General features: G+C 49.7%; 1 protein-coding gene across 1 annotated transcript in view; it reads left to right on the top strand.

Annotated features, from left to right (window-relative positions):
- Positions 1-14,350, top strand: part of aacs (acetoacetyl-CoA synthetase) — a 52,874-nt gene that overhangs the window by 20,011 nt on the left and 18,513 nt on the right. Inside the window, exons 9-11 of the mRNA XM_088935650.1 lie at positions 1,202-1,282; positions 2,138-2,262; positions 13,491-13,555. Coding sequence (XP_088791776.1) covers positions 1,202-1,282; positions 2,138-2,262; positions 13,491-13,555 — 271 coding nt within the window. The remainder of the gene's footprint in view (positions 1-1,201; positions 1,283-2,137; positions 2,263-13,490; positions 13,556-14,350) is intronic.

Below are 14,350 nucleotides of genomic sequence, written 5' to 3'. Positions count from 1 at the left end.
TTAAATGAGCCTGGCTTTTTTAACGTTGTTTGCTGTTTGGTGTGTGGGTTGGAGACATCATTTATTAGGAAATGCTTTTTTTCTGGCTTTCAGTGAAGGGAGCTGACAGGATTTCTTTTATTGTGGCTCTTATTGAAAATAATGGTAGAGGCAAGAAGCCTGTGTTCTGTGGTTTAATTCGAGTTTAACATGTCGCCATACGTCACTGTCAGCCGTCTTAATTTGATGACAGATTCTATACGTCTCTTTGTAGGCGAGTAGGGCACGTCTCCGGACTGCCCTGGGGCTTCGGAGATCGCTCACGGAGCGCAGGGCGGTCTCGATCAAGCACTAACAACATCGCGCTCGTGTCCTGTCTTATAGGAAACGAGACTCAATTGCAGGTGTATGATCGCTGTGATTTAAGTTTCCCTGTTGGTGGAAGTACAGATTGTAATTAGGCTGCCCAGACTCCTGTGTCGCGGAGCAGTTTGAAGTCCTGTGGATAGAGCTTCACGTGGTACCCTGGCCCGGCCTGGCCTAGGGGTTCTGGAGTGACCGTTGAGGTCTGAGCTCTGAGGTCTGGGCGATCCAAGACCCGCAGCCTGTCTCTCACTGCGGCGGGGCGGTGGCGTCAGAAAAGCTCAGGGAGAGCTGAGAGGTCATGGGAAGAGCATCGCATCACTACAAGGAATATTTAAGATAAGATAAGATAAGATCACTTTATTAGCCATGTACAATCTTGCATTAGACTTCAGTGGACGAGGGACCCCAATTCACCACATGTGCCCCTCCAAATTCTTTTTCGCATACAGACAGAGAGAGAAGCTTGAGGTCAGAGCGCAGGGTCAGCCATTGTACAGCGCCCCTGGAGCAGTTGGGGTTAAGGGCCTTGCTCAGGGGCCCAACGGAGTAGGATTCCTCTACCGGCCACGGGATACAAACTGGCAACCTCCCAGCCACAGACGCAGATCCTGAGCCACAGAGCCACCGCTCTGGGGCACATGTGGTGAATTGGGGTCCCTCGTCCACCGAAGTCTGATGTTTTAGAATGACACCAAAGAGGCCATCTCCAAGGACACTGATGGGATGGGGACCCTCAGCAGCCTAAAATGCCACCCCAGTTTTCTGCGGACCCTGTGTTCTTGCATCCCACCCCCATCTGGCTCTCCTATTCACTTTCATTTCCTCTCCTCTAACGCCTCCCCCCCCGTCTCCGCAGGGAACCCTGATTCAGCACTTGAAGGAGCACGTTCTCCACGGCAACATGAGCAGCAGTGATGTCATCATCTACTACACCACCGTGAGTGTGACACCTGCTCTCGGACGGGAGGAAGGGAGCTGGGTGGGGGTGGGGGGTGCTGTCCCGTGGATCAGGGCTGAAGGCAGAGAGAGCGAATGCAGAGCGTGTGGGTTGGGCGTTCGCTCCCCCGACCTGAGGGGGCTACCGAGCTTCATCATCCAGCTCTCGGAGGCTCGTGTGCAACACCCCTGCCAGGAGGTGCCGTACGGACAGGTTTATAGTACAATTAATAATAATAATAACAACATCACTTGATTAGCCCTATACAATTTCTTGCATTAGGAATTCGTCTTTTCGCAGCTTGCTCTCCATGAGACACACAGCCACACAGACAGGGAGAGAAGCTGGGGGTCTGAGCGCAGGGTCAGCCATTGTACAGCACCCCTGGAGCAGTTGGGGTTAAGGGTCTTGCTCAGGAGCCCAACGGAGTAGGATTCCTCTGCCGGCTGCGGGATTTGAACTGGCAACCTCCCAGCCACAGGCAAAGGTCCTCAGCCACAGAGCCACCGCTCCACCTCAATTATATATAATGGCTTAGGAGTATATACTGAGCTCCTCCTTTAAACCTAAAGTTCTCAAAGGCTTATCCCACAATTCTTTAAAATGTTCCAGTTCACCTTTTAGGACGCATCTTCGCTTTTCTAAAGAGATCAAGTCACTTATTAGTGATTCCCAGAGAGCTAGAGACTCTCGCAAAACCTTATCCCGATGAGTGTGAGAAATGCCCCACCCACTAAAGCCTAAATTAAACAAGAACGCCATGCCTCTTTTTCTCCTTCCTCTTGCGGGTCGTGACCCCAGTGGCCGCGGTGCTGACGCGCGTGTGTGTGTGTGTGTGTGTGTGTTTCTCCCCAGACCGGCTGGATGATGTGGAACTGGCTGGTGTCTTCACTGGCTGTCGGGGCCTCGGTCGTGCTGTACGATGGCTCTCCTCTGGTGCCGTCTCCCAATGTGCTGTGGGACCTGGTGGACCGCCTGGGGTGAGAACGCAAGAGCGATCACAGACCAGAGGAGCCGTTTGGCCCCGCCTGGCCTGTTCTGGTCGTTAGCTGAACTCGTCCAGCTGTTTCTTGAAAGAATCCAGGTTATCGGCTTCAGCAACATGGCTGGGCAGCTCGTTTCACACTCCCACCACCCTTTGTGTAAAAAGAAGTGCCACTTGTTCTTTGTTTTGAATGTACTTCCTTGTAGTTCTTTGTAGTTTCCACTCGTATCCCCGTGTCCTCGTGTGCCTGGAGAGCGGCAGTAATTAAAAAAGTCTTGTGAGGCAGAGCAGTGTTTGAGAGACTGGGCCGAGTCTCTGGGGCTGACCGAGGGCAGGGATTGGACTGGGCGGGGCTGCTGGGGCTGACCGAAGGCCAGGCCTGGACCGGGCCGGGCCTCTGGGGCTGACCGAAGGCCAGGCCTGGACCGGGCCGGGCCTCTGGGGCTGACCGAAGGCCGGGACTGTACCGGGCCGGGTCTCTGGGGCTGACCGAGGGCAGGGACCGGACCGGGCTTCTGGGGCTGACCGAGGGCAGGGACCGGACCGGGCCGGGTCTCTGGGGCTGACCGAAGGCCAGGCCTGGACCGGGCCGGGCCTCTGGGGCTGACCGAAGGCCGGGACTGTACCGGGCCGGGTCTCTGGGGCTGACCGAGGGCAGGGACCGGACCGGGCCGGGTCTCATGGGCTGACCGAGGGCAGGGACCGGACCGGGCTTCTGAGGCTGACCGAGGGCAGGGACCGGACCGGGCCGGGTCTCTGGGGCTGACCGAAGGCCGGGACCGGACCGGGCCGAGTCTCTGAGGCTGACCGAGGGCAGGGACCGGACCGGGCCGAGTCTCTGGTGCTGACCGAGGACAGGGACCGGACCGGGCTGCTGGGGCTGACCGAGGGCAGGGACCGGACCGGGCCGGGTCTCTGGGGCTGACCGAGGGCCGGGACTGGACCGGGCCGGGTCTCTGGGGCTGACCGAGGGCAGGGACCGGACCGGACCGGGCCGGGTCTCTGGGGCTGACCGAGGGCCGGGACCGGACCGGGCCGGGTCTCTGGGGCTGACCGAGGGCAGGGACCGGACCGGGCCGGGTCTCTGGGGCTGACCGAGGGCCGGGACCGGACCGGGCCGGGTCTCTGGGGCTGACCGAGGGCCGGGACCGGACCGGGCCGGGTCTCTGGGGCTGACCGAGGGCAGGGACCGGACCGGGCCGGGTCTCTGAGGCTGACCGAGGGCAGGGTCTGGACCGGGCTGCTGGGGCTGACCGAGGGCAGAGATTGGACCGGGCCAAGTCTCTGGGGTTGACCAAGGGCAAGGACTGGACCGGGCCGAGTCTCTGGGGCTGACCAAGGGCAGGGTCTGGACCGGGCTGCTGGGGCTGACCGAGGGCAGAGATTGGACCGGGCCAAGTCTCTGGGGCTGACCGAGAGCGGCGGGGCTGGCGCCTGCATTAGCGCAGGAACGAGGGGTCGAGGGCGGCCCCAGGGAGGGGGGGGGCTTGCCAAGGGGGCCATTTGTGAGTAATTGGTTTGGAGAATGACAGGCTTCAGCGGTGATATTAAGATTGACATTTAACTGGCTGCCATCATGTTGAACAACCCATCTGAAGCTAAAGGTTACACTTCGCCACCATTGTTTTCCTGCAAAGGTTACAGACGTCCCAGGGAGCACAGAGAAAGTAGACCTGGCTCTTAGGGGGTGGGTGGGTGGTGGAGGGGGGGGCGGCTGTTTGTGCTTTATTTTGCATCCAGAGATGGGAGCCTGGTGAAGCAGATTCTCTTTTTCTCCCCCCCCACCCCCTGCCCCGTGTTTTGTGTGTCTTGAAATGCCAGTGTTGTCTCCACTCCTCCGTCACCTCCCACCCCCCCCGACTCTCATGATCAGGGCCGATCAGCAGCTTCCCGGGGTCCTCTTTGTATTTGTCTTGTGTCGACTGGAGCAAAAAGAGAAAGACGTTGTAAGCCGCTGTCCGCTATAGTTCAGAGGGAAAAAAAAAAAAATATCGACTTGTGCAATCTCCCGCGACAGGTGAATATTCATTTTCCAAGGCTTATTAGATAAAGATCACAGGCAATGGAGCTGCAGTGTAATCTTTTCTCTTTAGATGTCAGGCTTTAGTTACTGCTGGGACGATCCGTGTGGCTTGGCCGGCCTGCATTGTTCCCTGCTCTTGTAATGAGAAGCTGTCAATAAAATTAAAGAGCCGTCAGAGACTAATAGGGCAGGGGCAGGCTTTTCCTCTGTGTTTTTATCAGCATTAACAGAAATGGCTCCGCCACCTGCCTTTGCGGCAGAACTGGGAATTCTTTATAGCATTGGCAGTGATTTGACGGGGGTCAAAGGCTGGGGGGGTGCAGTGGTCAAGGTCAGGGGCTGTGTCCCCAAGAGGTTCCTGGTTCAAGTCCCAGCTCCTGCCTTGAGCAGTTCCTCTAGGATACCCCTCCTCGGCCCAGTGCTCTGTGCTGTGGATGAGGGCTAAAACCAGCTGCCAGCTGCTAGCTGGCCTCTGTAAGTAAGTTGAAAATGTCAGCTACGTATCTGCCCGGCTGAATTTTGTTTTTGCTGGCTTCTTTTTTTTCCCACAGATAATATTCTAGATCAGTTTCACCATTAAAAACAGGAATTTGGCACTCAATGGGCTTGTCCTTCTCTTCATTAAAAAATAAATAAACTAAGAAAAACCAGGCTGCACTCTAGTGAGTGGAATGTTTTCATCTAGACATAAAGCAATTTGGGATGAAAAAGTCTGCGTTAAAGCAGTTCATTATTCTTGACGTGAGATGCACACCGCATTATAAAAGCGCAAGATTGATGGACTAAAAAGGCTGACCTTTAGGTTAGGAATCAGCTTAGCCTTATTTTCAGCTTAGCGCACACCTTGCGTGGACCGGTGCAATATGTCTGATCAATACTGATCGCTCTTTTTGATACAAATTCGAATGGAAATGGACAGTGCATAGTGCATGAGCAACTGTTATGTGCAGGAGCACTGCAAAACAAAACATTGTGCACATGGGACTTTATGGAGGGTAGGTTGCTTGGGTGTTTTGAGTGTAGCGCGCAGAGCTAGGTCAGAGCGCAGGGTCAGCCATTTATACGGCGCCCCTGGAGCAGTTGGGGTTAAGGGCCTTGCTCAGGGGCCCAACAAAGTAGGATTCCCCTGCCAACCGCTAGATTTCAACCGGCAACCTCCCAGCCACAGGCGCAGATCCTGAGCCACAGAGCCACTGCTCCGCCCCAAATAAGAAATGAGGGCCAACACAAAAAAAGACGGTTTCTTTTGAAACCAGCGCCCAGGGTGGCGGGATGGAGTCGGGCCTGGGGCGCCCCGCTTCTGGGCGTGACCCGGAGGAGGCTGTCGGGGAGGGGTGGGGGTGCGGGTGGCGACGAGCCCTTTTCAGAATGGACCGGGAGAGGGCCGCTGCCAGCGGAGACGGTGTTATCCCGCTGCCCCAGAGACGCCATGGAAACTTGTCGCCACCACCAGCGCTCAGTCAGGCTGGCCGAGAGCGATTGAGCGAGCGGGGCTCGGGCTCGGCGCTTGAAGGCCATTTTAGAGAAACTGCCGTGTGTGGTGAATATTTCCGGGGAAATGGAGCTTGATTCCTCAGTGAAAGTGCTGCAGCGGGCGAGCATGGTTCGGCTGCCATTGTGTTCAAACGCTCCTTTCCAGACAAAAGGTGGAGGGAACAAAGCCCTTCTTTTTCCCCGGTCCCTCCTGGATTAACGAGTTTAAACAGTTGCCGTTTGATCAATTCCTGATTGAGGGCTCCTTGCTGTGGGCGGCAGAAGGGGAAGAAAGGGACGTTGTAATAGAGTCCACTTGTTCGATAAGCCATTGTTTCGGTGTTAAATGAGCTGGCTCGTAAAAATGAAAGCAGTAGCATAAGCCATGTCCCAGGACGCCACATAGAAGACCCCCCAGCTATGGGTTCGGCTAATATAGATAAATGTCGCCATTAAAACCCGGAGCCTAATGTCGTCGATGTAGCTAATTTAATTTCAGTCATTGTTAACCGGGACTGCCTCTGGTTAGTGCTGATGGCATTGCTGAGGACTGAAACAGATGTGAAGTGTAAAGTGTGGGTTTAAATCACACTTCTGAAGTCCTCTTGGTGGGGGCTGTTGGCAGCTTTCGGATATTTATCGTGCAGATCCGGCAAAGAGACGTTCCTCCTTTTTTTCCCTCGGGCTCTCTATCACCCTGGACAGGGGATTAATCGAGATTGCGGAGATCAGGGGAACGCCGGAGGAATTCGAAAATGTGGAGGCAGGACCAGTGGAGGATTCGTGCCAGTCTAAACCGCCTAACGTGTTCTCCCGAGTTAAAGGAACTCTTGACTGAGTCTAAAAGATCTGGCTTTGCCAAGTAAACCAGACTGACTTGTGAGTTTGGTTCAAGTACTTTGCCCTTTTCTTTCGTCTGCCCTTGACATTTGTAATCGTTGTACAGACAGGGCATTTTTCAGAGATCCCTCAATAAAGGAGTTTCTTCTGGGGTGTAAAATTCTGTTAAAATGATGTTGAATCATGTTAAATTATATTGCTGTCCTAGTACCGGTTGCACAGTAACAGTGGCTTTGATATCTTGCTATGCCTGTAGATTAACTGAGGGAAATTGCAGTCACTCGTGAAAGTCACGTCCCCAGACTTTGTCTTGAAAGGGGCAGGTGAGACACCGAATTTATCCTTGCGTCTGCCCCTCCCACCTTCCAGAAAGCTGGGATTTTTCTTCCGTTAATGTGAAAAAGCCCAGAGCTGTTTCATATCAAAACCGTAGAGCTAGCTTCTCTGTCGTGGAGCAGTCGAGGAATAAATATTACATTAAGGCCGGGGGAGATCCAGGCTTTCAAACTCGCCATTAAAGAGCCTCGCCACTTCTCAAATTAAATACATTAGCCAGCGAAATAATGTGAACAGTTTGGGGCAGTCCCAGCTACCCGTGGCCCATAAAGCTGTCAGTGTGGCTGCATTTCAGCCCCTCTTAAGTAAGGCCCTTAACATTTGCTGTTAACTGTACCCTTGTTTTTCAGATGTGTGTCTTTCAGTGCCTCGTCATAAACTTTCATAGCCTGAACGCAGAAATCACTGGCCCCAGTAAAATCAGAAAATGGTCAGCACGAACCAGCTGAGGCAGTAAAATGCTGGTGCATTCCAAGCATGTGATATCTGCAAGCCAACTAATAATAATAATAATAATAATAATTAATAATAATAATTGCTTACACTTATATAGCTCTTTTCTGGACACTCCACTCAAAGCGCTTTACAGGTATTGAGAAATCCCACTACCACCACCAGTGTGCAGCTCCACCTGGATGATGTGCCAGTCCGCTCCCCACACATCAGCTCTCAGTGGGGAGGAGAGCAGAGTAATGAAGCCAGTTCAGAGATGGGGATTCTTAGGAGGCCATGATTGGTAAAGGCCAATGGGAAATTTGGCCAGGACGCCGGGGTTACACCCCTACTCTGATGTCAGTGTGCTCAGTTGTTTTCTCCTTGTCATGATTGTGCAGTTGTCTGCGTTTCAGTGCATACACATCTAACTGAGCCCACCGGAAACATAAGCACATAGGAAAGGTGAGAACGGAGAAGAGGTCACTTGGCCCATGTAACCCTTCTGATAGCTAGTAGTCAAGTGCTTCCAGGAGCTCCTTCAGCTGTTTCTTTAAAGGTGCAGACCATGTATTGAGTAGCAGTGCAGTCAGGCGAGGGTATAGGCCAGCAGAAGAAATGAAGGAGAAGGGACAGGAGCAGATGAGAAGGAGAGATAAAGAAACGGAAATCTGTGATTGAATGGAGAGATTCAGAAAGAGATTAGTCAGTTTCGTTTTTCTGTTCTGCATTCCAGCGTGCCGTTAACCTTGGCTCGTTTCTCTATCACAGTGCCACACTCACACCTTTTTCTGGATTTACCAGTCTACCAGTATGCAGATCACTGATATAAATTATAGAATTGATATATATATATAATGATATAATTAATTAATTAAAACAAATGAAGAACAGCAGTGGTCCTGATAACCCAGGTAACCGGTGATAACCCAGAGAACTGCACGAGTGCGTACCGCCTGAGAATTTGACTCAAATTTTGAGAATGTCTCTTATGAGGACCTTTATCAAAATTCTTCTGAGTATACCGGGTCGTGTCCTCTGGCTTTATCTGTTATTGGTGTTGTTTGTTCCAAGAACGCGACAAGAGTTTGTTAACCAACACCTGCCAGGTCTAAATCTATATTGCCATTAGAAACGGGATCCACTGGATAAGGTGTAATCCTTGTTTACATTTCCTTATGTGTTAATGTAAGTGAGACTTCCAGGTCTGTAATTGCTTCGTTAAGCGATCAGTAAAGGTTACAAATATGCTGTGAGGAAAAAAAGGAGACTCAATGTTTCGGGTGTTGAGTTTTCTTCAGACCTTCTCATCTTAAGGTTGTTTCTCCGTTCTTTTTACTGGTTCCTTTGCAGCCAGTGCACTCCATCGCAGGCCCCAGTTTGAATGGCTTTGTGACTTTTTGTCGTCCTTTTTATGGGTGGGTGCTGGGTTGGTAATTTTCCAGTAAAGGTCCTGAGGGACAGGTGGACCAGTTGTGCTGTCAGCATCTCTCTGTTTCTGGAGGTACAGTTGGTAGCGTAGCATCAGTCCCTGGAGATGTGTTTCTCTTGAGCCCTCCTAGTGCCCGTGACACCTCCTCCTCTGTGCTGCTACAGTTTAATACAGACCTTTCCCCAGCCGTGCTGTTCGTGTCTTCCCTGGTAAACACCTGGGCATTTCAATACACTGACCATTTCCCTTTCATCGTTTTGGTTTTCTTAGAGTTTTCGACTCTTGGCTTCAACCCTAAATGTTCCTGTCCTGTTGTAATACTCAAAACATCTTTTTAAGTGTCCCTTGCAGTATTCATTTCTGTGGCCGTCTTGAGCTCATTTCAGTTTTCGCCAGTGTTTGTAACTTCTGTCTCACCGGCTGTGTTGTTATTATCATTGTGTGTGTATCTGCTTGTGTGCCACTTTGCTTATCGATGTTTCCGGTGATGAATTTGCACAGTGCCACAGAGCTTTGCCCTGCTCTTGCTGTACTTTACTGTGGTTTCCCATGCTGAGTGTCATGCTCTTCCAACGTTTTGCTGCGCTTTGCACTATTTTTCCCTTGAATACTGGATCCCGGTGAAGAATTCCACGAAAAGGATAGGTGGTGTCTGCCTACAGTTTTTCTTTTCCCAATCAGTCAATGAAAAGGCAGAATTATTCACAGGCTGTAGTCCAGGAGTGTACATTGAATGTCCCGTGGTGCTTGATTCTGTGCTCTTAATTGATTGCTTCGTTAATTCATTACTTACTCAGACCACTGTAAAACCTGCTGAACCGTTGAGCCTCCACTGCCCGGCCTGCGTACATTTGCTTTGTTTTATTTTTTTCCGAGCAGTGGAACCCAAGATGTTTTTTGAATGAGTTTTTTTCAGAACCCTACTGATGATGGCCTGGGAGAATAAATGCCATTTGGTTGAGTGGTGCCGGGTGGCTGGCGGATTTTAAGAGTTTGGCATCAGCAGTCACTAGAGGGAGGCAGTTGTAATGTTTAACGGCGTGGCTCTAACCTTTTACGCTGGTGTTTTATAGTTGGGATGTGGACCAATGTTATCCCCTCCCCACCCCTTATTGATTTCTCTCCTGTTTTATTGAGGTTTATGCAGCTGTGGGCTTTAGGCTTCAGGAGAGGCAAATTACTGGTGTGAAGTGGATGTGTTAGGAATCTAAACAAGGATCTAGAAAGACGTGGGATCTGGGTTTAGTGCTGTTACATACAGTAGGAAGCTGTTCTATACACCTTGTTAAGGACCTCACAATACATGCAGTGGCTTTTGCAATGTTGGTCTGATCATAACTAATTGGCAAGGCTCACTGAACACGGTAGGAGAGAAGGTATAATGTGTCGTAAGAAGACGTCGTGTGTGTGTACTGTAATGATAAGCATGAGGATTCTTCAGCACTGTTATACAGGGTATCGCAGCAGAGAAAGACTCGTGCTGAAGATCTGTACTCATCCAGAGTTTCAATATTAATAATTCCTTACACTTTTATAGCGCTATTCTGGACACTCCACTCAAAGCGCTTTACAGGTAATGGGGATCCCCTCCACCGCCACCGGTGTGCAGCCCCACCTGGATGATGTGTTTAAAAGTCACAAACGCCAGGCTGGTGTGTCTGTGTCCAGCGGCTTCATGCTGCTCTCATGTTCCTGCTCTGCAGCTCCTGCTCTGTGCCATCAGCTTCTTCAGCGCTTTCATTGCTGACTCCCGTCCCTCTGATATAACTCCCATCCACCCCGATCTGACTCCCGTCCCTGTGATCTGACTTATTCCCCCTGACCCCTGTCTCTCTGTCTCTCCGACATTCCTGCCTGGCTGGTCATCAAGCTCTCCCCTGGCTGTTCGTTGGGAGAGTCGGAGCTGAGCTGCGCAGTCCGGGCTCCCCCTCCTCTCTCTGCACAGCACCAGGATCTGCGGTCCAGTGGGGCTGCTGTACTTCTCCCAGGTGGGAGCATTGGATGAATTGGGTCCCTTCCTGGCTGTAAAAAATGCTTTAGGATCCTGTGGGATGAAAAGAGCTGTATAAATGTAAGAAATTCTTATTAAGTTTTAAAGCTTGGCTTGGTCACGATGGATGGTGTCTTGGCCATGGTGTGACAATGCTTATACCGTACATGTTTCATGCTGTACAGCCCATCTCTACCACCATGCTTTCCTGTGCTGTGCTAGACTCCACCTTCTCCAGATTACTACTCCCGAAAACGCCTTTACAACTTCTGGTGTTCTTACCCTGGGTCAGTTCCTGAGAATGGCTGCGTGCTTGATAGGGTCCTCTGTGCACACCTGCAGTGATCAGAGGTGCTTTGTGACAGAACAGAGAATTCTGTTACTCAAGCCAGACGGATACATATGAGGGGAAAAAACACAAATATCTGCACATGGAACAGGAATTTAACAAAGGTGGTGGACCGAGGAAAACGCCTTGCAGATTTAGTCTGTTTTTCACCGTTAAAGGAGCATCAGGATGAAATACTGCACCTTGCAGGTCTTAATGAGCATAAAGAAGACAAAGAGGAAGCACTTAAGATGGGGCTGCCATTAAATTTCACAAAAAACATCTCCGAGAGCGAATCAACCTGATGTGCTTTTCATTTCTCTCTTTGTGGAGCTTTATGGCGCTCTCGTTGCAATATTTCAAGATGTCTGTGTTTTAGTTTTGTGCCAGTTAGCTGTAAAAGGGGACGGTGCTTGCCAAAGAGCTCAGTGCACCTGAAAAATGGCACTTATAAATCACACGTTGCCTAGGCAACGAAGTACCGGGAGAGGCAGAAAAAAGGATGATTCTTTTTCGAAGGATCTCGCTCACGCTGGGAAAAGCCCGACCTGCATCATTATGGTCCGGCTGCAGACATCAAAGGCGATGGACTTTAACGTGAACGGCGTTGATAACGAAGCTGGGTTTGGGACGGAGTGCGACTGGAGACGGGCACTGTCCAGGCCGAAGGGCCTCTCTTTCGGCCCCAGTTAGCCTCTGGGTAACTTCACAGCCAGACTTTTCACTGTTAAACCTGAACCCTGATTTTTAGACCCTGTTTATTAGCTCTGAAACCTGTTGGTATTTTGCGTTACATGGAATAGCCCAATGCGAAGAATCTGTATTTGTAAGCTCAGAATTCAGTCTCCTGTGCGGTTTTAATTGTGAGTTTGGTTCTTCGGTTTAGGGTCCATTAAGTAATAAAGCTCCAACATCTTCTCAGCCAGCTCAGCTGCTGCCTGTCCCCGACTCTATAAAATAAAGATCTATTGCCTGTTCGCCAAAGAGCCTCGTGGTCTCCACTGTCTCTGATTGGAACAAGCATGCTGTCTTATAAAATCTCCACAGACTAGGCTGTTTGTGGGGAATCCATTAACAGCCTGCCTGGAATAAGAAGTAGGCCTTGTTCCAGCAGCGTAAGTCTAATTTCAGACTGACATCTTGATGGGAGGTCAGGATGTTTCTGTCTCAGCAGAGCCCTACCTTTGCTGAAGAGCTGTGACCCAGCTGTTGACCTCTGAACCCAGCTTGTTTTTAGTTTCTTGTCCAATTGACCTGCTGGTGTTGTCAATTTGCAAACTAAAGAGGTTTATCTGGGAGCAAATCTGTCTCCGTTCGGAAATTAGGAGAGCTGACAGGTGCTTCGTGGTGCTGGTTAAGAAAAAATATCTTAAAGGCTTGATGAGGTTATTGATGGAAATTGCATTTAGCAGCTGATTATTTTCATTGTACTGCTGGTGCTTTTCTCCTTAGAGTTTGAGAAGCCTAAGACAGTCTGCTGTTTTGAATCTCGACCAGGAATCTCAACATTGGGATTTGAGGAAATGCGTTTTCATGATTTCATTAGCAAGTACTGATTTGTTGCATGGCAGAGTACCAGAAGCTCTGGGACTGTTCTGGCAACCTCTCTGCTTGGACTGGAGCTGTGTCTTTGCAACAATGGGGAGGCTGAGGCCGTATTAAACTGAGAAGTTTGCATTGTGTTAAAACCCTTTATAACACAGACTAGGAATAGAGTGGGACTGAGGCAATTCACTGGCAACAGGGGCAATGTGTTGCCTATTTCCAGCACGTTGATGGTCATCTTCATAACCTCTGATCTGGGTTCGTCTCAGCCTTGTGCTGGTTGGCACTGAACCAGCGGAAAACTGTGAGTCCAAGGGAAGAATGAGGTTTCAGTAGAACTGTGCTCAGTTCTGCAAAACCACTGGAGGTCATGCATGAAGACGGTGCCTGTATACTTTGCCATTAAGATGGATTGTGTTTGTATGCAACAGTACAAAAGGTGATTTTTCATTTAAAAATTAAACTTGCAAATAAAGCTTGTGTGTGCTTGTTTGTGTAATTGATCGGGCCTTGTCTGAAGTAATTTAAGCAAGCTGAGTGATTTGATTAAGAAAAAATTACAGTTGACAACTAAATTGTAATGGAAAAGTACATCATTCTCATAGACAGCAACATTTAGTGTCGAATTATACTCTTTTTAAAAAAAAGAGAGATACTATACTAAAAAAAAAATCCAGATTCTCATTTTCCTATCAAATTATATCCTGAAAGACATAATAGTATCTAGATTAATAATTGGTTATGTGTATTCTGATCAGTGAGTAACCTACTGTTCTCTTTTGGAGTTGTTAAAAATGAAATATCTACGTTCTCTTCCCTTGCAGAATAACAGTTTTCGGGACGGGGGCGAAGTGGTTATCTGTGCTGGAAGAAAGGAACCTGAAACCAGGTGAGCCGGCTGTAGGTTTGTCCTTCCTCTTGAGAGATGCAGTCTCTTCAGCTGCTGTGTGGGCTCGAGTGGGGAGGTGGGGTGTCTGTCTTCTGGTGGTCTGCCTGTCCCCAAGGCTGAAATCAGCTGGCAGCAATTTCCCTCCTCTGGATGCGCTGAGTCTGTTGCTGTCGAGTGAAATTCAAGTGTTTTCGCAACGTGGTTTATCCGTTCTGGAAGTTTACTCTGGTAAATGGAAACATAGCCCTGTTTGTACCAGGTTTCCTTTTTTTCTGTGGTGTGAAATTCCTATACTGTGCTTTACCACGCTGGGCCATAGCAATGTCACATGATAAATGCTTCTAGTGAACGTTTTCTGCAAGTCCTCATGGTATTCCTGTAGTTTATTCCTGGAGTAAGGCAGTACCGGGATGGGAGACCTCCAAGGAAAATCAGATTGCTGTAATAAGTGGTGTTGGAAGACCAGTAGGTGGCGCCCTTCCCCGTGGACCTGGTACAAGCCAATACCCCAATATGGTGACTGGGGACACTGTGCTGTAGAAGGAGCCATCAGTGACGAGAGATGCAAAGACAAGTTCATCTCTTGGCTCCCCTGAAGCTTTGCCCTTAACTCACCAGTGACTTATTTTTGAGTAGCTTTCTGTTTGATCAAACGTTTTTTTTTAAAAAAAGGGTCTAGACCGTCTTTTCCGTTGGTGTTGAACCAACTTATAACAAATGGAAAAAAAGAAGGAATGTAAAAATCGGATGTTTAAACTCATACTTAGACATGTGCATGGATGGATTTTAATTAAG

This window comes from Atractosteus spatula, chromosome 17 (genome assembly GCF_055471065.1).
Source record: "Atractosteus spatula isolate fAtrSpa1 chromosome 17, fAtrSpa1.hap1, whole genome shotgun sequence".
Classification (NCBI taxonomy): Eukaryota; Metazoa; Chordata; class Actinopteri; order Semionotiformes; family Lepisosteidae; genus Atractosteus; species Atractosteus spatula.
This window is presented reverse-complemented; position numbering and strand designations above follow the sequence as displayed.